Source organism: Necator americanus, chromosome III (genome assembly GCF_031761385.1).
Source record: "Necator americanus strain Aroian chromosome III, whole genome shotgun sequence".
Taxonomy (NCBI): Eukaryota; Metazoa; Nematoda; class Chromadorea; order Rhabditida; family Ancylostomatidae; genus Necator; species Necator americanus.
In genome coordinates, this window is record NC_087373.1 from 9,651,089 (window position 1) to 9,674,151 (window position 23,063).

The 23,063-nt window shown below is 39.5% G+C and overlaps 5 protein-coding genes across 6 annotated transcripts; 1 reads left to right on the forward strand and 4 right to left on the reverse strand.

Moving 5' to 3' along the window:
• Nucleotides 1-94: 94 nt before the first annotated feature.
• On the reverse strand, nt 95-1,105 carry RB195_009107 (uncharacterized protein; the record flags this gene model as incomplete). The annotated part of the gene is made up of 5 exons (XM_064195946.1): nt 95-136; nt 249-389; nt 760-840; nt 921-1,015; nt 1,072-1,105. 5 exons carry the CDS (start codon nt 1,103-1,105, stop codon nt 95-97), a joined length of 393 nt encoding a protein of 130 aa, XP_064047091.1.
• A 138-nt stretch (nt 1,106-1,243) lies between these two features.
• Nucleotides 1,244-2,568, reverse strand: RB195_009108 (uncharacterized protein; the record flags this gene model as incomplete). Its single annotated transcript, XM_064195947.1, has 4 exons — nt 1,244-1,321; nt 1,385-1,440; nt 1,801-1,863; nt 1,958-2,102. 4 exons carry the CDS (start codon nt 2,100-2,102, stop codon nt 1,244-1,246), a joined length of 342 nt encoding a protein of 113 aa, XP_064047092.1.
• A 3,662-nt stretch (nt 2,569-6,230) lies between these two features.
• RB195_009109 (uncharacterized protein) lies at nt 6,231-8,413 on the reverse strand (the record flags this gene model as incomplete). Of its 2 annotated transcripts, XM_064195948.1 has the most annotated exons (5): nt 6,231-6,269; nt 6,345-6,493; nt 6,919-6,961; nt 8,103-8,166; nt 8,325-8,413. In XM_064195948.1, the coding sequence occupies 5 exons, from the start codon at nt 8,411-8,413 to the stop codon at nt 6,231-6,233; spliced, it is 384 nt and encodes a 127-aa protein (XP_064047093.1). The 2 variants fall into 2 exon arrangements, with proteins under 2 accessions (XP_064047093.1, XP_013301952.2); XM_013446498.2 differs by lacking the exons at nt 6,231-6,269; nt 6,345-6,493 and having other exon boundaries at nt 6,809-6,961.
• A 526-nt stretch (nt 8,414-8,939) lies between these two features.
• RB195_009110 (uncharacterized protein) lies at nt 8,940-17,892 on the forward strand (the record flags this gene model as incomplete). The annotated part of the gene is made up of 8 exons (XM_064195949.1): nt 8,940-8,974; nt 9,041-9,133; nt 12,525-12,637; nt 14,757-14,899; nt 15,687-15,800; nt 15,866-15,979; nt 16,441-16,528; nt 17,852-17,892. 8 exons carry the CDS (start codon nt 8,940-8,942, stop codon nt 17,890-17,892), a joined length of 741 nt encoding a protein of 246 aa, XP_064047094.1.
• Nucleotides 17,893-18,076: 184 nt separating this feature from the next.
• On the reverse strand, nt 18,077-22,193 carry RB195_009111 (uncharacterized protein; the record flags this gene model as incomplete). The annotated part of the gene is made up of 2 exons (XM_064195950.1): nt 18,077-18,147; nt 22,025-22,193. 2 exons carry the CDS (start codon nt 22,191-22,193, stop codon nt 18,077-18,079), a joined length of 240 nt encoding a protein of 79 aa, XP_064047095.1.
• Nucleotides 22,194-23,063: the final 870 nt, after the last annotated feature.

Below are 23,063 nucleotides of genomic sequence, written 5' to 3' on the forward strand. Positions count from 1 at the left end.
TGAGCCAAAAATTTCTTAATAACCAATAAGAACAACAATTAAAAAGATGGACCAAATGAACAATAGAAAGAATTATCCTACAATAGAAGAGCATCTAAGATGAGGTGTTGAAGTGCCACAAACCCTCCCGTTTCATCTGAAACATTGTCCTCGTTTTAAACTGATGAAAACTTTAAACACTTGCTAATGCTGTAGATATTTCAATTTCTAATTTAGAGGTATAGGAAAAGAATTCACTACTAACACACCTGATTTGTTTGAGAATGATTGAAATCGCTGCGAATGTTGAAAGCCTCACATATTTCCGAAGGAGTCTTCCCTTTTAGATGTGCATTAATCTGTGAGAAGACACGCTGCATCAGATTCAGGGATTCGAAGTAGTCGGCAAGCTTGAATGATTTATTTGTTTCGTTTTCCTTATTAGTTCTTAATATGTTACCCTTGTAAATTCCTCTACAACAACAGTGGAATGCGCTATGTGCCTCAGGACAGAAGTTGAGAGTCGCAGTCTCCAGCAGGTCTGCACACAAAATTGGCTATTTGCAACAAGGTGATAACTAAGCTTTACTGAACATTTTTTTTCGTAATCTTCCTTAGTTCAGTATAGCATTCATTTAGCTTCTGGTTTCAAGGAAATGGAAAATCGCAGTCTGAACTCTCCCCTACTCCGGTGCACATAGCCGCTAGCCTATGAGGCGTAGGAATTCAACAGGGTTCCTCTTAGAAGTGAACAAACAGGCAAAAGCTTCAAAAATCTACCTTTAGTATTGTACACAGATCGCTAGGGTCGAACACTCCTAGGTCGCGCTCATGTTTCATCATTGCGATAGCAAAAAGAAACTAAATTATTGAAGGAAACAGTAAATTTTGTTCCGTCTTTAGTGGTAGCTTCACAAATATAGGAAATGGTAATGCTGTACCTTCTCGAATTCATGCACTGGAAACGGAATTTGGATAGGATCCCGATTCATGATCGGCCCGCAAGACTCGTTTGTCACGGAAAGGAGATTACTGTCTAAAAGAGAAAAAAAAGCGGGTGTGATCATATGTTCCCTCTCTGAAGGAACTTACGTCGAAACCCTCTAGAGATAACTCTGGCGTCCATAAGATTGTCGGAGGGTACGTCAAAAATGAACGTCGACACCCAAAACGTGAAAAGTCGGAGTCATAACGTCAAGAAATAGCAGAATAAAGCAAAGACGGGAAGTTTCTGACCGGAAACTCACCTCAAATCGAACGTATTTTATTCCGAAAGTACTGAGATGTTCTTCGTTCTCTGTAGCTTCCTCAACCGATCGATATATAAAAAACACTGGGATATCTTAAGAATAGCTTTAGTTTATAACTGGATAAGGGAAAAAAAGAAGACCAACGAATCTCTTACCTTCGCCATCAGTCGTGCGATCAACTGACATTGCTTTTCAACAATGATTGTTGGTTCTAGAAAAAAAAACAACAGAAGTTTCGAGAACTATCACTCTCTACTGCTGAAAATGATATGGAAACAACATAAGAAATAGAAATGATGAAACTTGTATAATATCCTGAAGATCCCTTGATGTTCTTCCAAAAGCTAGATTGTATATAGTCGACAGACGAATGCGTTCAATCGGATGGTGGGGTGATTGCATGCTGCTATGCTCGGATGGGAGCCGCAACACGCCCATCTCGTTGAACATACTCGACGCTGACTATAATAATGTATAATATAATTAACTATAGTTACAATTTGATAATTCAATGACAATGTCTACCATGTAATATATGATAAGAAATGGACTCGCATCGAATATGACTTACTCAATTGGACCAGCGGGCTCCAAGGGATAAAAGGACGTGAGTCGAATGTACTGCTATTGAATACTGTCAAAAACGCAACAAAAATTTGTCCAGACGCTCACGACGAACGCACGAAAGGCTAAAATATGCATCCAACCGCTTTATAGTCGGTTCGGACTTGAGGTCTGGTGCCGTTCCGTAGGTAGGCACGCTTGAAGCGAGACGAAGAAGCCAGCTACGGTCGTGATGGGACCATCGCTAGCTTCCACTCTTACTGCATAAATGATTGCAGCTAACGAAGGTCCCAACTCCAACTTCAACATAGTCTCCTACACAAAGCCAGTTCTAGTGCAGCCGCCTACACAGCAACACCAAGCTTCAGATCGTTTTGACCCCATTATGGCCCTGGATATGTTTAACCTGCAAACAGTTAAGTTAGGTAAGTAAGTTAAACAGTTAACGAATAACCACTGCATCGAGTTTGCGCCGGGAGGTCAACTAAAGTATATTGCCCAGTCTCCGGTGGAATTAAGTCGCCAATCATTTCAGACCCATAGTACTTATCCTCCCAAAGACAAGTATATGTTGAATGCGGGTCCTGATCTACCATATCTCTGTAGCGCCTAAAACCAGCATTGTTACGCACTGTAAAACTGGCACATCAGGGACGAATTTGTTGCGCAAAGAGAAGGAACCTTCCTACTCTCAGTCACATATCTTTTTGGCGTCGTATATCCGATCAATAACAGTGTTTGGCGCATCGCCAACTTTGAACTTTGAACCCAACATGAAATTTGTGAACATCTTCCATAAGAATTGTTGGGGCCTCTTCAATGTTGTAGAGCGAGGGACAACGAGTCCCTGTTCTCCGCTGGGTTTCTTTTGATGGAAATGGTGCAAAAAGGAGGTAGTCGAAGATAGTAATTTATTCAGCATATTCTAACAATTATTAATCTAGACCAAGCTTCCTATTTCCACAATTTCTCAGAAACGGTAAAAGTCATCGTCCATTATGAAGCTATTTACCACTGATCAAAACGACTGCAAAACACCTAGGATCGTATAGTCGGTCTAAACGACATGAAGCACACGCTCGAGCGGCGCGGTGGATCGCGAACTGCATCGACGGATGGTGATCAGATCATCCCCCCCCCCCCCCTGGGACCCCATCGCCAGCAACTACACCGTGCTTCATGACTTTGTGACTCTACTATATGTACGTTATAGTCGGGTTAAAACGACATGAATCAAGAGTGTAGTTTGCGGTGCATTCGCGTACGCGCTTGAAACGGCGCGGTGGAGGCAGTTGGAACCGAGGTGGGACCGCACTTCACCACGCTCCTAGCCGCTACGCTCCACCAAAGCGCCTCGAGAGAAGCCGTGTACGCAATTGCGTACGCGCTTCATGTCGTTTTTATCCTACTATATTACGCCAACACAAAAACTACTGGTCTCGATCCCACCGGGTAAGAACCATACCTCTGGTGAATCTCAGTACTATTTCCAATAAAGCATAGCGACAGCCCTTTCCTAATCACATTTGCGTCGCACTCTTGATTTCTTGCGGATTTCGATGCGCGTAGAGGTTTTCAGGGAGGCGGTGCAACAAATCTCAGATCGCATCACGCAGTTGGTGCGTCAGACAGAGAGAAGACAGTCAGGTAGCCCGACGAAGGTCTTAACCAGAAAAAAGCTGCCTGTAGATTATATGGCGACTGGGCTAAACGCTGGATGCATTCATTGTCTTCTTCCCAGTCTTCGCTTTATCATCGTTCCATATCGCCAGAGTCCGTGAAGCTAGTGATATTCCCAACTCGATCCTGACCGCTAGCTCCAACGCGCCTCTTCGAACGCCGCCGCTGATGCAACTGGACCGAAATTAACGTCGATTTGGCCTAACTATAACTGTAAGATTACTTCAGCTTAACTTCCTTCGTACTGCGCTACACTGCAACACCAACTTACTGTATACATTTGTCGATCGATTGGAACGACTAGTATGACCAAATAGGATGTGGTCACAGTACAACAGCTAAAGAAACATTAATATAGCTTTTGGAGTCCATTAAAGAATACGGAGGAGTAGGTTATGACGAATCTAGGAAATGCGCTCTAATGCGCTGAGTCATAAGGATGAATTTTGTTCAAAATTGAGGGGATTCTCCGAATTTCAACATGCCTGGACGTGTTGAGACATGTCAGCAACGCGAAACTAACATGTCATAAGCTTCTGACATATATTAACGTGTTCGTGACCCACTCCTATTGAGGAATGAACATGTTCGAACGTGTTGGTAGAAGGATAAGTGTGCTTCCGTCGTGATTTCGAACTTCTTCTTTGGATTTTTGTCGAAAATTAAGAGTAGCGAAGCTTTTTTCCAATGTGTGCAGTCATAGTATTTCATCGGCAAGTCGCTGAAATCTGACGCTAACACATTTAAGTGCTATTAGGTCAAAAAAACCGTAAGCCTTGTGCGCTTTCGTTGGCGGATATGCTAGTAATAGCGTTGTGGGGCATTTGTGCATCTCTGCAATCCGATTGGAGCTAGCGAGGATCCCATATCGATAGCTCACGCAATCGCAACAGGGTACACTTCGTTCTGAGCCACTGTATGACATAAGACATGGTGAATACCCTCTGCGTCCTTTCATATGCCGAATTCATGCAATTATAGTCGGGTCAAAATGACATGAAGCACGGACAGTTGCGTAAGCGGCTGCGCGCTCGAAGGTGCGCTGGATACAGCGGATGAATCGAAGTGAGACTATGGCGAACTGTAGAGATGGGTCTCGTTAACTACACTCGGGTTTTGAAGATAGCGGGAATCCCAGCCTCTCCATTTCCAGTGCAACTGCTTACGTAACGCCGCCACCACAAGTAAAATCGTTTCGACCCGACTAGATGTTCGTACCTCTCCCCGACAAAAGAAACGTCATTGCCGCTCTCTTGAGCAAATCGACGAAAAAAATGGAGCAGAGACGGCTGTGCCGCAGTCGTTGAGTTGTGACCGCGTGATGGATCGGATGGTTCGAAATCGCCCTAGCGTAAACTAAACACTGGACCTCTCTCGCGCGAAACCGCTCAAAAAAAAGAGGACGGCTGAATATATTCGATGAAATTACGCTCAAATGATGAGTGACAGCTCGAATGTGTGTGCAAGTAATGAAACAGTTGTCGGATTAGGATGGTCATGATCCTACTATATCCATATTTGTGGAACTACTTGAACTTAAGTGCATGAGGTTGTGCGACAGCACGCGTAGGGCATCCTACAAAACTGCCACTGTTCTTCCTTTTCTAAAATGTCTTTTGAAAACCGGGATATGTTTGACTTCTTGTCAAGTTCTACTTACTTGGTTTTTATACACGAGATTTCATAGTAACAATTAATAAAATCACTTCGAACTCCTACGTGCATGATCCAGCGCGTGCACAAGGCTGGCGTGCTCCAATCGAACCTCTTGTAGAAAATAGCGCGCCGAAACGCCCGAGGCCGTATCTTCGGGGCCGTTTTGTACGGCAATTAGGGAGAAATGGGCGGAATCACCCCCTTCTGCTTAATCTAGGATCCCGTATTCGAATACTCATCTTGAAATCCGTACCATCTCAGATTAGTGGGGTGATGCTTTTAAAACGAGGCCAGTTTGATACGTCCGCACATTCCTGTTGATGACCAATTTTTTTTCATGTTGCTATTGTGCAACTTGCTGTAATGATCGTCGTTGACAGATACATCTGCTAAAAGGAGGTTGTACAACGCATACAGAACGACCTCATGACAAACTCAACCACATGCTAGATTTTGCAGACTCCCCTCATGCATATCAAATCGCTACCTAGACATAATTATGAGTTCTCCTGGTTGTATAATAGATACTTCCTGTTTTTACTTTGAAATCGATAAAAGAAGCGCAAACATGGTCAACATCTACACTATGTTTGTTTCGCATTAAGTGAATGACAATCAGCGAAGCGACAGTCACAAAATGTCATTAATAATTGAACTTCACCCGAGTATTCGGGGGAAACCAAAGCACATTCCTAGCTCAGAAAAAAAAGAGCTATAATCTATATCTGTGACCAAAGATCACGACTAGGCAGTCGATCAATCATTCATGGCAATAACTAACTCCATTTGTGGGAATGAGCACAACGCGCGCAAATCGATCAACGAACAGACCAATTAGTGACTCACTGAGTATGGTTTGGGGTGTGGTTGAAAAGAAAAAGTCGACAAAGGGGTCAGCTAATTTCAAAAAAAAAACAATAAAGCTTGAAATTTGTAGTTGATAAAATGCCGAACGAATTATGAGTTCCTTGTCGAATTTATGATACAAGTCAACAAAACTGAAACAACAACAAAACTAATACGCTCTAATGTTAGTAACTAATGAAGGTAGGTAGACATAGAATTCGCCTCCACTATGAGATTCTGCTTCGAAGTGGATTTCTAGCCCCATAACAAGCTGAGTAGCGTAAAAGGAACAACCTGAGAAAACAAAATATGTGAAAAATACAGTACATGAAAGTAATTAATCTGAATAAAATAGTCAGGATTACCTACCTGTCCGTTAGGAAGTGGTTCCGGACCTTTTCTGAATCCGAGATATACAACGAATGGAACAAAACCCCATTGGATGGCAAATGTTGATACATCCACAGCTTTACCGATGAAATGCTTCTGTCCTGCGCTCAACTGCATGTTGTTCTTGCCTTACGTACGTCTTTAGTTTACAACCAGTTAGTGTAAGTAAGCAATATGAAATTCTGTATTACAAGTTACGCAAGAAGTTAACTTCTTCTATAGCAATTACTACTAGCTATGACAGAGAAAGCTTTAATCCGCAACACAGCCCAAATAGAATTCAGAATCAAGAACACGATCACAGTAGGAAAATTGAACGATAAACAGCAACACATAAAGAATTAAGCGAAACTATAACAATCAAGAGCTGAACGGATGAAAAAGGAACCATAACAGAAAAGTTGTATTAAATAGAATGGTCAATATCAAATAAATTATGTATCCTAACACTTTGATAAGTATAAAATAGAACCGACGCGGTCCCGAGGTATAAGTCGCAGTTCACTTCCATGCTTCAAAAATATATTTCCAGCAGACTGTGAAGGATTTATACCTATCCCATCATTGGTTATAATAGCAGAAGTTGCTGCTGGTACCTGGAAAAAAACTGGCTTCATCAAAAGAACGTTAGTTTCAGCGAGCTTTTAACTTCCCAAATGTTCGAAACTTCAAAATTTGTAAATTAACCTACAAAGAAAACACTGTAAAATGAGTTGATCTGTTAAGAGGATTTAAATAACTTCAATTTTCAAATGAACAAATCTCATCCATCAGGACAAACATTCAAGGAACTTCTTGAGGCTGTAATATTTTCGCAAAGTGAAGTACTATACTAACTACACTAGGGTCAAAACGACATGAAGCACGGACAGTTGCGTAAGCAGCTGCGCTCGAAGCGGTACGGTGGAGATAGCGGTTGGAATCGAGATGAGACCACGGTGAACTGCAAAGATGGTCTACGCAACCGCTACGCTTCACCGCACCGCTTTGTCCGCAGCCGCTTACGCAACTGTCCGTGCTTCATGTCGTTTTCACTGAACTATAATAAATTAATCACTAATTCGGCTCCTTGTGTTCAGTACAGAGTACGAAATATACCTAAATGGAAAAATGGAAAGAGAAAAGAGAAATTGAAAAAAAATCATTTGAGGAAACGGGACGAAAGGAAGAAGACTACGACCATTCTTGCAGTTGCCGCCTGCTAACAAACTGGTAACTAAGTAACAAAGAAAAAGAGAATAGTTGTGAAGCTGTAACAGACACAGACCGAACAAGAATGATTTGGAGGGGTACAATTTAACAAAATGTTGAATTTATTGGGACAGACAACAACCATCAACTTGATTCTACTGCGCGCATAGTTTTGTGGCCATAAAAGTACTTCTAAAATTAACAAATATGTTCTCCATCCTAATGTAGTGATTTATACAGATGTAAACTCGTAAAATCAATTGCTCTCGAAATAAGAACCTAAAACCAATCTCCATCAGAACAACTTTACTTGTCACGTACATGTGATTATTTCTACTGATGTCTGAGTCTTAGGGTATCTGTGTATCAGTATGCTAGTTTCTAGCATTTTGATGTTCAGATACCCTTCGCACTGTATGTAGGATCAAACTAAAACAGTGAAATCACTCTTGGATGTAAGTGCTGCAGAACAAAAATGAGGAGTAAATGGATTTCTTCTTAAAGTCTAAGTAAAAAAAGACTAACAAAGAAATTTACCGAACACACCTTGAATTCTTCAGCAGCAAACTTCAACACAGCAGTGAATGGCGTTGATTCAGGTACCGAAAGGCTGAATTAAAGACATTTAGGTATATTAATCTTAAATAGAACAACCAAATATAAATATGTAGATATAAACTGACCAGAAGAAAAGAAGTCATGGAAGACGGAAGAGTAAATAAAGCGAAACAAATGAGAATACAAAAGAACAGTTATAATAAAACTCACACTTTGAATGGGAGCTTAGGATCACTGGTGAGCGTAATTTTAAACGTAACTTTACTACCGCTGCTGGTTACTGGAGCATTCTCTGCCATTTTTACTGAAAACGAGAAATAAAGAAGTGGTAAGTACCAGAAATACGTCGACAATTGTAGCTAAAAGCAAAGAAATTGATAGAAACAGCGACTAAACATATAAAACGAAGTGAACACCTTAACAAACATGAGAATAGAAATAAATAAAGTTAGAAAATCTCAACTAATATTACAAACTACAAAGGAAATAGAAGTATGGAACACGCAAGCAAGGAGATTTTGGCAAAGTTCCATCAGCGAAATCGTTCTGGGACCAGAAGAAGAGCACCCATTGTGCCCTTTCACATCAAGTGCACATTGGAACAGTGTATACATTGGGGTTTTGCTTACGGCAAGGATTTGTCGTCGATTAGCTTAGTTTTATATGTGGAACGTTGGAAAAGAAAAGAAAAGATATTGTTACACTGTTTTCAGTTGCAAATGTACTAGTTCTTCCATAAGCGGGGCAATGTTTACAGCGTGAACTTTATTCAATGACGCCGCGCGACCCATTTGGCAACAGTTGCTGAAGTAGCACGACCTCAACATGAGGGTCTTGATACTGATCACTTTTGTCGCAGGGTTTGTCATTTATTTCCGCTTTCTTTTTTTCCATTGAAATTCCCCGAACAACTGGATTTCTGTCAGGGTTGGTTCGCAATGCATTCATATACGATGTAATTCCACATTGACACCTACACCCTGTTGGAACTGTTCAGAATGTAGAGAAAGGTCCACCAGGTGAGACCTTCTTTTCTTTCGTTCTTCCACATTCGAACTCTCAGATGAGTCGTCATAGAACTGGTTTTCCGTGGAAGTTGTATTATTTACTCAACTTTCGAAAAAGTGCATGTTGTTACGAACTAGTTCATTAGTAGAATAAGGACAATTTTTTTGGTAGTTGTGTTAAAGTAGTATACTGTATATGCGCGTCATAATCTCGCAAAATAGCCGCGGCAAAACCTAATCGTTCGGATCCTACCTCTCCTCTCATTTTCTCTTCTCTTCACTCCTCTCCGCTCTACTCTTCCTGTCTCGCTCCAGTTCCTTCTTCGTCCTCTCTTATGTTTGAAAATACTGCATACTTGTGGCCACTGTTATATCGCAGTGCAATCCGTGGGAAATTACCACGCCACCGAACCAAAGCGCAATGTCCTTTAATGGGTGCTAAGGGATTGCGTGTTCTAGAGGAGAAGCGATGGAGTAGCCTTGAACAGTTGGGTTCGTCTCCCCGCTTTTCCCCAGGGATTCTGGTTCTAGCGCGCCAAATTGGTTGCTTCGGTGTGAATACACAAGTTTCAGACTACAGTAGATAGGAAAGAAGACACAGAAGGAGCACTGGACTGTTCACAGACGTCATTCCACGATATTCACGATGTTGGGATGTCTATAGGGTTCAGGGCGTAGATTTCGAGTAAGAGTGTGTTCACTTTCAATTCCCACTAATAATCTTGTGAAACGGCTGCGGAAGCGTGCGTACAAGGAGAGGCGTTGTATGGAATCGTGGGAGGTTTCCACCCGTCATCATTGACCAGGAGAGAAGAGTCCAAAGGGGTGCCACTATCTCACTCAACATATTTAGTGCCGCTATCGAGATCGAACATTTGAATGGGATGGGAGGTGGAGTTAGTATGATCGGTCATTGCGCCTGTGTTAGCGTGGCTCGCGGTAACAGGGTTTCAATCCCAATAAAACAAAGAGTGGTTCAGTGGATAGTGTTTATTGAGATAAAGCTAAGAGTACATAGAAATTCCCGACTGTCTCCGGCGTACGCAAAAGAGCAACTGAGCCACAAGTGGCGCACCTCTCTATATGATCCGAGGAGGGTACAACATATTAGCATAAACATTGCAGATCATTGTGTTCCGAGTTGGGAACATGATCTATAAACAGAACCAAGAACTACGAAGGCCGCAGGAGTGAACGTGCTGAACAATCTGATCTCTAGTTTGGGAGGGAGAATAAGACTGTTATGAGGATCATAGTAGAATATCAAGGATTCAGTGGAAAAGCCCAACAACATCTATGATCTATAATCTATCTATGATTCCTTCTTTAACACCCCAAATGCTCTGACTTGGGCCTCAGAAACCTGGAAAAAATGTTAGAAAGTGCGGTCAGCGTTATTGAATACCCCGTCGAAAGAGATGTGCTGGAAGCATTCCGTTTCAGACAAGTTAAAAAGGGATTTGAAGTTGTGCTTTACTTCCGCGACCGAAGGTCAAGGAAACTGTTAACTGCTAGGAAAGCTAGGGAATGCGGTACTGGACTATTGTATGAGAGCTTTGAGCGATTGGATTCCACGCGATAGAAAATCCCCGGCAGGAAATCGTTGACCCAATGGTTAATCGCTAGACGTTAACGAAAGCCTTGAAACAAAAATCTTGTGTTCGTCGTGTCTCCCACGGAAGCAGAAACCTGGCACACAATTGGGACAAATGCAAATATTAGTTGCGCTTGCGTTGACGACGCGTAGAACACCGGGAGCATAAATGATTGTTTTTACACAGATTTTTCAATGTACCAGTAGGTTGTTGCCTGCTGAAACACTATGCTGATTACGAACGGTAGCCGGCATATCGGATTTTGCTTCGGGCAACTGTTTCAAATGAAAGCATAGTTTTTGCTGGAGCTCACCGAGTCCTCCGTATTACCCGTATTACCTTCCTCCGTGGTACGGAAACCCCATGGAAAACGCTGGTATCCGTAATGTACAACTCTACGGTTTCTCCTGGGTTTTCGTGGGTATGTCAATTTCACAACACGCTGCCCTTAAAGGCGTCACCCCACGAATCTGAGGTGGTGCAGATTTCAGGTGGAGTATTCGTATACGGGATGAGAGACTACGGACAGGGAGGTGATTCTGTCCATTTCTTGCTAATTACCGTAAAAAACGGCCCGGAAGATGCGGCGCCGCACAAGACTGGCGCGCTCCAATCGAACCTCTTGTACAAAATGGTGCGCCAAAACGAATGAAGCCGTATCTTTCGGGCCGTTTTTTTACGGCAATTAGCAAGAAATGGACGGAATCACCTCCCTCTCCGTAGTCTCCCATCCTGTATACGAATACTCCACCTGAAATCTGCACCACCTCAGATTCGTGGGGTGATGCTTTAATTTGCAACGAATCTCCCTATTCTTTGTACATGATTCTATGAAGCGTCTTAGTTTCTCTTTGAAACTGTTCACTTCATCTTCAGGACTGGGGATTTTCTATCCGTACTTTTTTGGAATAAGCAATTGGTGGTGACATTTTTTCTTGGTTATACTAAGAAATTCAGCAAGAAGTGGCCAAAAAAATTGGGTTTCTGGCCTCTACCAAGTAGCAATTCTTGTGCTGGAGTGGAAAGCTGTTATCCATTGGTTATACCTACCCGAAGATTCTAGATGATTATCGAGTTGTCCAAAATGAGGTTGTTCATGCGACTGACGCAGACTGACCGAAGAAAACGGGGAGTTACTGATAGCTCACGGTTGAGGAATACAGCCAACTTCAAATTTGAATAACTCGAAGAATTTCATGGTTTCCAAGCTCATTTCTCTCCTTTATGGATAAAAGACTCATAAGTGGGGTTGTAAATCCGTTTGAAATTGAGGAAATATGCAAAGTCATCTGATACAATGTGGTGCGGGAAAACTTGGAATATTTCTTCATTTCTATGATATTATTGATCCTTCAAATTTTTCAAAATTTTCGTGAAACCCTTTCATGCGTGATATTTTGAGTGAAACGTCAGCTTAACATCGGTAGACCGTCTAATTATTGACTATCTCTTGTTAATTCCCATTTTGACCGTAGATGCGATAGTCGGAGCCGGTGCTCTGACCCCTTCACCTTTGAACGGTTGAGGAAAGGACCTCTTCACTTTTAAACGATTGGTGAAATTACGCCCTTCACATTTGAACGGTTGGCGAAAGGACTCCCCTGACTTAAGCTGCACCCCATGGGCTAAATCCCCTTCACGTGAGGAGGTCCGGCTTCTCCCTATCGCACCTATATTTTTGACTGATCTCAGAATTTTCAATTTTCGCTCGAAAAAAAAACCGGTCGGTTTTTATTTATTGTTATTGTGCAATATTTTTAAGTTATATTTATTTATTGTTTACATCACTGTTCAGCATTACTTTTTAGTTTTTGTCTTACTTCGAAGGCACTGAAATGTGGATGTGCGACAGGTGTTGGAAACGATTGTCGCCGGGTGAATACCGTACTCCCAGATGACATCAGGGTCTGTAAAGTTCGCGGTAAGGTATTTGATTTAGCTAATATATTTGAAACACCCGAAATATGAGTTCAAAAGTTTGAATAAAGTTTATACAACGTTTTGGAAGATATTTAAAAAAATTAGTGGTATTAGACCCCCAAATCTCTAAAATTTTCCATAACGAATGTTCGGATTTTGAAACTTTTGTAGGGAAATGGAATTTTCTAAAAACGAATCTATTATGATACTGCTATTTGTGATGTAACAGTGGGGCAGTAGCTTTAAATATTCAAAATATTCAAGTAGTATGTCCTAGGGACTATTTAAATTTAAAAAAATCGAACAAAACATTGATTTTGTCTGTTTGGAGTGATGTCATTACAAAAAAAAAACGTTACGAAAATGAATCGATGACCATAACTCTTCAATAACCTCATAACTAAAATTCAAATCCTTGTAATATGAAGATTATTCTACGTTCAATGTTGTACTGATGTAAATAAGGATAGAATGTAATAATGTGAATAAGGATGTAAGTTATGGAGATGTAAGTCATTTGCTGAATTTTAAGGTTTACGATCATAGTTTAGTATTAATTCATGCATGAAACGACATGCCAACAGACCTCAATCCGTGAATCCGACTCGCGAATCCGAACAAAATGAACGATCGCAACCGAATTAAGGCTAATTAGATCTGAAATCTACGCAGATTAGAAAACGTCTCAAACCTCTGGAGCGGTAGTCTTTACATCGAAGTTTTGCTAACCGGTTCCATTAATGAAAATGCTGTTTTCCGATTGCTTGAATTCGGTCGATTATCGATTAATATAGATGTAATCTAGTTTCTCGACTGAATGCTAATAAAATTCATTGTGCTACTGTATTGAGTAATCAATAACTTCAGTTTCGTTGTTCATATACCTATTGTGATTATTTATAGGCATCACCTCACGAATCTGAAGTGGTACGGATTTCAGGTGGATTATTCGTATACGGGATGGGAGACTATGGAAAGGGGGGTGATTCCGTTCATTTCTTCCTTATTGCCGTAAAAAACGGCCCGGAAGATACGGCTTCATTCGTTTTGGCGCACCATTTTGTACAAGAGGTTCGATTGGAGCGCGCCAGTCTTGTGCACGCGCATCTTCCGGGCCGTTTTTTACGCCAATTAGCAAGAAATGGACGGAATCACCCCCTTCTCCTTAATCTACGATCCCGCATACGAATAGTCCACCTGAAATCCGCACCACCTCAGATTCGTGGTATGCTGCCTTTAAGGTGATGAACTGAGATTCTATGCTAACTCTACTTTTGCTTGACATTGTTTTTTTTTCCAATATTGGCTTTAAACCCAAGTCACCAAAGTCTGAAGGATGACACCCCCTTGTTTTTCTCGTCTCACATGCTCAGAACGGAATTGGACAAACTAATTTCCAGCCGTCCGATCACTCCACCACCATATACTTGGCATATTTTTTTTGAGTCGTGACCGTAGCACTATTTCTTTGTTTAAATTCCTAGAAAAAATCCCCAAAATTTTTCATCACATGGCGTAAGTGGATTTTTTGGTTATCCATTTTCAAGGTGAAGAAAAAAAAACTAAACATAACGTGCACGACAATGGACTAACCGTAGGTTTGCCTGCGTAGCGATAACAAAAATCCCTGGTCTGGGTTACCCATTCCATGCGTCAACAATAACCATAGATACCATGCACCCGGACGAAAATTATTTATAACCCAACAGAATACATCGATTAACAGATCCCTAGCGTAATTATGGCCAATAATAAATAGAAGAAATAATTATTACAGCGTAGAACCTATTCTCATGTAACTTGCAAAGATGTTACCTTCGATTTACCAGTTTATACTATTCCACGTATAGCTACCAACACGAGTGTAGTTAGGTAGCAAGTTGATCGTAATGATCTTTCCAACCTTAGAATTTAGCTAATTTACAAAAAAAAAAGGATAACCGTCGTTGAAGACAACACTCAATCGTTTGAATTGGGGCGTTTTGATGATGCTAGGATATCAGTATGGAAAATGTGCTCGGAGCCGGGACTTTTGTGCATTTTATATCGTCCAAATCTTTATTCCACTTTTCCTGCGGCTCATTTCTGAATTTTTGGTTGTGATGCTGTTTTTTTTTCAGAAACTGCAATAGTTCCTACTCCATCTGTTCGTCCCCAAGGTAAAACATCTATCTCGGTAGTTGTGCCGCGATTTTTCAGTTTACCACCGTTTGACACATTACACCCGTCAAAACTTACGTTGTTGGCGGATTATGCTACAAAGGTGTGTTTTGTTTTTATTAATTAATTAATTAATTAATTAATTTTATAAAAATTATTTAAATTTATCAAATAAAATTAATGTTTTTTAAACAGTTGCTATTTTTGCCAGTTGCTGATGTGTTCGATCCGATTGACGCCATACATTTCGACTGGAGTAGGTTAAAGGCAGGTCACCACGAATCTGAGGTGGTACGGATTTCAGGTGAAGTATTTGTACATAGATACAGGGATAGTAGATTATGGAGAGGGGCGCGATCGTCGTCCATTTCTTTCTAGTTGCCGTAAAAAACGGCCTGAGGGATGCGCGCTAACACAAGGCTGGCGCGCTCCAGTCGAATTCCTTGTGGAAAAAAGTGCGCCGGAACGCTCGAAGTCGCATCGTCCGGGCCTTTTTCTACGGCAATTAGGAAGAAATGGACGGAATCACCCTTCTCTCAGTAATCTACGATCCCGTACACGAATACTCCACTGGAAATCCGTACCACTCCAGATTCGTGGGGTGATGCCTTTAAAAAGGAGAGAGTTGCGGCGCAGCGGACGCGTCGCGTAGGCACGACTGAACACGTTAGCGGCGACTATATTTGTAGTATTCTTCGAAATATTTGTAGTATTCTTCAAATTGGTTGATTTCAAAAATTCTGGCGTATTAAACTGGGAAGGTTGGTGTCACGTTGGTGGACGTGTGTCGCATATTTTTCTTAATAAACGAAAATGCTAATCTCCAAGTTCTCTACACTGGTGGTGAAAATTTTAATAATTCAAAACAATTCTTATTTTCTTCATTGCAGGAAGAACCTGCCTGCGAAGAACTTCCTTCCATTACAGCTCAAAAATGGGGTAATAACCATTGCACATTACGTATTCGCCTATCAATGCCTGGCATCGATCACAAATCAGATGATGTGAGGTGTTAATGAGAGTTTTTTTAGTGAGTTCGAAAGTTCTCAGAATAACAGTATACTTCCAGCATTACTACTATGATGATCAGACACCACTCGAGTCCGAGTATTCGATGGATCTATTCGAAAACTCGGAATGGGTACGATTCTTCGTTCAAATCAACGTAGAAAGACCTTTAAAAGTGAGTTGAGGTTTCGAAGATTCTTTCCTCTCTCCTGGGAAAAACATTTTGTTTGTTGTGGTTTGTTTTGTGTTTATTAATTTTCGGAAGGAAATGTAGTGAATTTTATTTCGGATTCCTTAGGGAAAAAAAACTTCATTTTAGTTCCCCCTTTTCTGGAGAAAGTTAAGGGTTTTAGTTGGGATATGTCCTTTACAGTACCCTTTGACGTGTAACCAGAAATATTTCCGGTTTTCTTTGAATGTATTCTCCGTATTTCTCCTATTCATAAAGTTCTTACTATAGCAATCTCACATTCCGATGATGTACTACATACATGGGTTCCTGTAATTGGCAATTGATACTGTAGATTTGGTGCTGCGATGTTCCGAGAAGATTTTATTCTTGCTAGAATTAGAATCAGCGAAAAATCCCAAGTTCTATGTGTCATAATTAAAGTGGAATTATGTGGTTTTTTTCAGCTATCAGGCGAAACAGTAATATTTTCATCTTTACTTCGATCTGAAGCAGCACTTTACACGTTTACTGGATCTCCTGGAAATCATTCTAGTGGGTTTTACTCCTTGTACATTGATATGGACAACAAATTGGTCCGCTTTCCTTTCGTCGTTCCGCCTATATTTACCACAACGCAGTGGAATTTATTTATTTATTTATTCAAAATAACGACCTTGCTATGTGTACATACGAAAATCCCTATGTACAAGGAAATATGTAGAAGTTTCAAGCTCAGATACCAGAACGTTGATGTTAAATGATTATTCCTTGATTAATTTAAAAAAAAATTTAACTAGTGGTAAAAGCCTTAAAGAGATATTCCTGTGAAAGCTACCAAAATCCAGAGAAAACAGAAAAATATTGCTACTACTTTTCCAACTTTGGTGCAAGAGTATATTAGGAAAGACTGAGTAGACAAGGCTATTTGAAGTAATCGATACGCAATTACAGATATTGCACTTAATTCAACGGTTAATGCGAGCTGATTCAAATTTTATTGCGGGCACACTGGAGATCATTTAGTCTGAAATTCCGGAAAGTGCTTATCGACTTAGAAAAAAGGGCACTTTGATTTCTGGATGGATTGTAGCTTATCTCATTATGTTTTTCAATGAGTGTTTTTGCTGGATAAGTGGATGTAATCGGGACACACTTTGTGGAGATTGTGGGACGTTAAGGTTTTTTTTTGTGGAGTTTGATGTGTTTTTGTTCGAAAAGTGGGGATTTATGGGAATCAAGGTGTCCAAGGTGGTGGTGGTGCTCCTAACTAGACGAAATTGGTGGAGTTCTTACCGTAGTACATTGTTGGCGTACTGTACCACGTGCTGACGTGCTTGGATTATTCTAGGCAGGTAAACCTCTTAGTCGAAGTTTTGTTCGAATCGATCGATTTTACACCACATTTAAGGGATATGACTATTTTTTTTTAATAAGTGAATGCTTTGTATCTCCATAGGTGTCCAAATTGAGGTTCTTGTAACGATGTACAGGCCGGTGAGTCTCCGGAGTTGCGGGTGAACTTTTTTCGTTCACGGAGGGTTTTGAATCTTATTGAGATCTTATAACGTTGCTTTTAGGCAAATGATAGGGTCCCTTCGCTTCAACGTTCAATTTTTCCTGTTGCGAAAGTTAATTCTAAAATTTTTAATTCCACCTTTAATTCTAAAAATTGGAGGATTTTTGAAATCTGGCACACCTAACGACAAGTTTTATTTTTTTCGCATATTTGTTTTCTGGATTTTACAACAAATTTCTGGTAGTTTTACGCAGATTATTACTGTATACAATCATTTTTTACTGGTCCACATAGTCACTAGGGCAATTTGTTTATGCTTGAATGTACGGTAATGACTTCGTTTTTATTCTTTTTTTCAGATTCTACATCAAAAATGAACAACGCCACAACTGCCCAATAATTCATACATTTCAAATTTCTATTTTTTCAATTGATCAGTTTTTTCTTGCGTTTCGAACTCTTGCTAGTTTTATTAAAACACAAATAAAACTTTCCAAATATGCATGTATTAACAGACGATTAAAATAGTGATTGAATTGGATTCCATAATTGGTTCCGCGAGGCGATGGATGAAAATCATTTCCTCACTTCCTCACTTCGTCAGTATACGGTACACAGAGGAATTCTCCATTCACACTTCGACACAGCAGCAATTCTGTAAAATCTTTTTTTTTCACCAGTCTAAAAAAATCTTTTTTAGAGAGATTTTTTCTGATTCAAATCTGACATCACTTTGTGATTACTGGAATAGAGGGATAGATTTTCCTTGCGATAACGGTATTGACGGATTTCCGTCTCTAAAATCGGAAGAATGAGTAATGAGAGGCTAAAGATGGAACTTCGATGCCTGATGTTCGGTTTCTCACAGTCATGTGAAGAAATGTGTTTGTATCCGTGAACAAGCGACTGTTTCCGTTAGTTGTCGTCATTCATCGACAGAAATAGACTGCGTAGGGCCGGAGCAGCTTCTATCAGAATTACTAGTTAATAGAGAGTCATTTAGAAGGGGAATTTTGTTTTATTGTAACTAAAAGAGGCTTTTGGTGAAAACTATTAGAGAAATGACGTCAAAGTGGAGACTATTTTTAAATGAAAGACAATTCCAACGCGTCTGATGCTTATTTAAGTGAAAAAGTAAACAAGAATTATGCAATTTTGAATTCCTCCAATACTTTGAGGATGAATGTTATCATGGTGATGGAAATTTTGTTTTATTTTAATTAGAAGAAACTTTTGTAGAAAACTACTAGAGAAATGTCGTGAAAATGGGCAATTTTTAAATGAAAGGCTAATTCCAACACATTTGATGCTTATTTAAGTAAAAAAGCGAACGAGAATTATGCGTTTTGGAATTCCTCCAATATTTTGAGGATGAATGTTATCACGGTGATGTCATAACATCCCCTTTTTACTTCTACATCTACTGTTTACTTCTACATCAAAGAAACATCCACTTTTTCTTCTATCAGATCTCAAACTACGATTATTTAATTTGTATGAGTGTTTTAGCACAGTATTTTAGGTTTAATTGCGGGCTAAAAAACTGTTACACCAGAAAAAAAACGTGAAATTGAGGTTTCCATGAGAAGATTATATTATTGTTATTCCTGTTCTTGGATCGCCTAGGATGAATGGCCTCTATGTTGTGCACTTATCTCTTCAGCGTTTTTCTCTAATTGTTGAATTGTTTGCTTGAGAATATCCAGAAATATATATTCCTTACAAATAACCTCAAATTAACGCTAATTTGTACCAAGAAATTGAAGTTTGAAGAAAGTAAATACAAGGTCAGTCATACGAAAATCGTTGTATTACTCGAACCGTTTTTTTCTTTATTAAACGTTTCACTGACGTTGTGGATATACCGTGCTGTTCATCGCCCAGGAATCACGAATGGAGCAGGAATTTGTTCGTAGGAAGATCTTGAAATTACCATGTTCGTAGTTTATCACTATGTGAAAGCGCCTGTTCTTTGAATGACCGACTAATCAGAAGGATTACGGTAGTGAATAGAGCTGTAAATACCTCTACACCTTGTTACATTGAGTGTTTTTCTCATCTTTAGGAGATGACAGAAGTAAAGTACTGTCGTACAAGAAGAGTGCGGAAACCGGGGAATAGCGCGGCCGATAACAATCCATGTAAATTTGAGTATTAATGTGAACCAACGTCTTGTTTTGTTGGATTGAGTCGAAAATTCAAGATATGTGAAATATTTACAGAATCTGACTAACGTGTCCAGTTTTCGATTCCGTGATTTTTTTGGTATAAAACATGATAAATAAGAAGTCCACGACGTTGATCACTACCTTTGGATACGCCTTCAACCTCAATCCATTCCGTGTTCCCAAGGCTTATGAGCACCTGTCTTGCCTATAAACGGCTTGCGGGGGCCATTCGATGTATCACGTCAGCGTTTTTAATCTCTCATGCAAGTATATTACCAACTTATTGACATAGAAAGAATGAAAATCCCAGTTGGTTAACGAAAGTTTTGAACCATCAGACATAAAAGGAAGCGCATCGGAACCTTTTACCAGCTGCGCTACACCTACCGCGTGAACCATATTTTCAGTTGAAAATGAAAACGAAAACAGATAATCATTTCGGACATCGCCAGACATTATAACTTTCTGCTTAGCAAAAAGGATTGCTATACCAACCCGCACCCGGTAACTTAGAGGTTCCCCACTCATGTAAGTACACTTTTTTCAATGGTATATGTATTTTATAAGCGGATATTAATATTATTAATATAAATAAAGTATACTTTAACAGAAATCCAATGAGGGCACGGTACCGTACAGTACTGAGATGGAATGAAATATTTTTGATCAAACTAATATAAAACATAAAATATAAAATATAAATATAGAATCTAATATAAAATATTACAGGTCTACACTAATCAAGGAATTGAAACCGTGAAGCCAGACCACCTAGAGAATTAGGAAAATGTCATCTCAATTATTATTATTATTTATTTATTATTGTTATGTTGCCATTGTTATTACTATTATTATTGTCATTGTTCTAGTATGAGCTTTAATATTTGTTATACGTAAATATTATTTTGACAGTACTAAATTTCACGCGTGTCAAATTTCCATCGCAGGAGTGCCATTATCTATGCTCATTTCAAAAGGTGATGTCACTACTATTTCTGAAGTGGAGAAGCAGGATTAAATTTCAAAGACGTAATTATTTATCCTTAATATTTTCTGTAATAATTGAAGTGGTTTATATACCCATACGCAATTTTCAGTTAACGTCATTGAGCTATTTTCAATTCTTCGTTCACTAAAACGCAATTTATAAAGCAAAAGTTTGCAAAAAGTGCACTTCATTTAGTTTTTTTTTTTGCCAATAACTAGGAGAATCTAAAAACTTTCCTACTTTTTTGATTATTATACCCTGAAATTTCGGTTTCTCAGCCAACTAATTAGCAAAATGGAAAGCATCACACGTTCCTCGTTGCTGCCGTTTTATATCGTAAGCTACCTGAGTTTCATCAAAATTCTGGATGATAATAATTGCGTTTTTGACAGAGATAAAAAATCGAAAAAAATTCAAATCCACTTAATCGGTGATGCAGTTCAGCATACAGAAGTATGTATGAAGCAGAGGAACAGCGCGCGTTGCAATAGATAGATGCGTCGCGTTCACAACGTTGAACATAGTCGGTCCCGTCTGTCTATCTATGGTGAATCCATTGGCTGTATCTTTACAGCAAACAAAGTCATAATTATGTAATTTTCTTAATTTGCTACTGTAATGTCTCTTGTATGAACTATAATATCACCGGGAGGACGAGGAGTGGTCTTAGTGATAAAAAATTGAGAAGAGACTGGAAATTCAGTTCTTTGACGGTAGCGCAGCTCAGTTAACTGCTATTTTTCATAATTTCCTAGTTTTTTTTGAAAACATTTTTGTACTTAATGGATTTACCATTTATTTATTACTATTTCCTTGTTCAAAAATAGCCCGTAAAAGTGCAGACATGTCAGATATGCAAAAATGAGCACTGTCATCAATGGGTTCAGCTACAGATGAAGGTCCCATTCAGAATTCCACCAGATGCGTTGCGGTTGCAAGCGTCAGTATCTATGATGGCGATTTATATTTTTCTTCCTTTTGGGCATCAGCAAACCTTCCACATCACACATAATTCGTCCATTTCACAATTGTTATAAATGAAAATATTCATATGATTAAAAATTAAAGCAAAAATATCTCATATCTTATTTGATCTTTGTGATAACTAACTAACATCATATTGAGTATCTAATCTGGGACATCCTAGAAGTCTTGTTTATGTAAAGCAGTCCGTAGAGTTTCCGGATGGAGCAATGGCGTCATGCTATCGCGTCGCTACCAATTCGCGATTATCGATCGGCCGCTATGACGTGGCGGTGTTCGCTCGATAATCACTAATTGGCAGTGACACCAACGCTGATGCTTCAAACTTTACGTGACTCTAAAACGTAACTAGGAAAAAAACCCAGTTATTCACCGTAAGCCGATAAACTAACCGTTTTCTGGTGCAGCAACTTTTGGCAGAGGTGATCGTTTTCCGTATCGTGAAAGTACAGCTCTACCGTATCTCGATAATAGTGCTGGCCTCTTTTCCGGTACCTGGTCGCTGGCGATGATCAGTACAGCAAAACAGCACACAAGAACAAATCGGAGCCAGGAATGCATTGTACCTGGAAGACTGAAAGTCAATAGATCAAAGCATACGCTTAAATTCTTCAATTCCAACGGATATATACATAAACTGTCATGAATCCCAGAAATCTATAGGAATATAGGAATTCTGTTACAAATTTTTCCTTCTTAGTCGGATTTTAAATTTTAAATTAAACAATCACTGGATGTGCTCAGAAAAGCTCCTGAAGCAGCAGAAACAGGAAGGAAAAGGAAATGGCAGAGACGTCGAAACTAAGAGTGGAAAGGAAATGATGGAAGAACCTAAAAGAGAACTCGGCAACAACTCGAAGGTGATAAAGATCAAATCTCAAAATGAATGAGTTATTACGTCAAATGTTCAGCCACGGGTTTTCTCTGGATCCGTCTGAATATTTTTTTCTTTCTTAGCATAAGAACAAAATTCGTTCAGAACATGCGCTCAGAACAGAATCCGGAAAGAATGAGGAAAAAACGAAATAAAGTAAAGTAATTTCTGGGAGCAATGAAGCATCGAGCAAAGAAAAATGTGGATTATGGTTTTATCCGAGGTAACGATATGTTCCTTGTTCCGAACGTTGTGGTAAAATTCCACTTGTCCTATGAGCGAATAGATTTACGCATGTGCACGTTGAGAATTGAATGGAAAAGAATTTGCATATCCAGAAAAAGGTCGAAAAATGGCTATTTCCTTCCCGTTTGGACATGAAATTTTCCCTTCAAATGTTCCTTCGTAAGAAAAAAAAACGACCCGAATCTTGAAGAACATAAATGAGTCAGTTCTTTTGAATCAATCTCACTAACTTGCTTTTATTGTAACTTTTTTGATACAGTTTCAAGATCGAACAGTAAAATCGATTAATTCGGTAATCCTTATAGTACTGT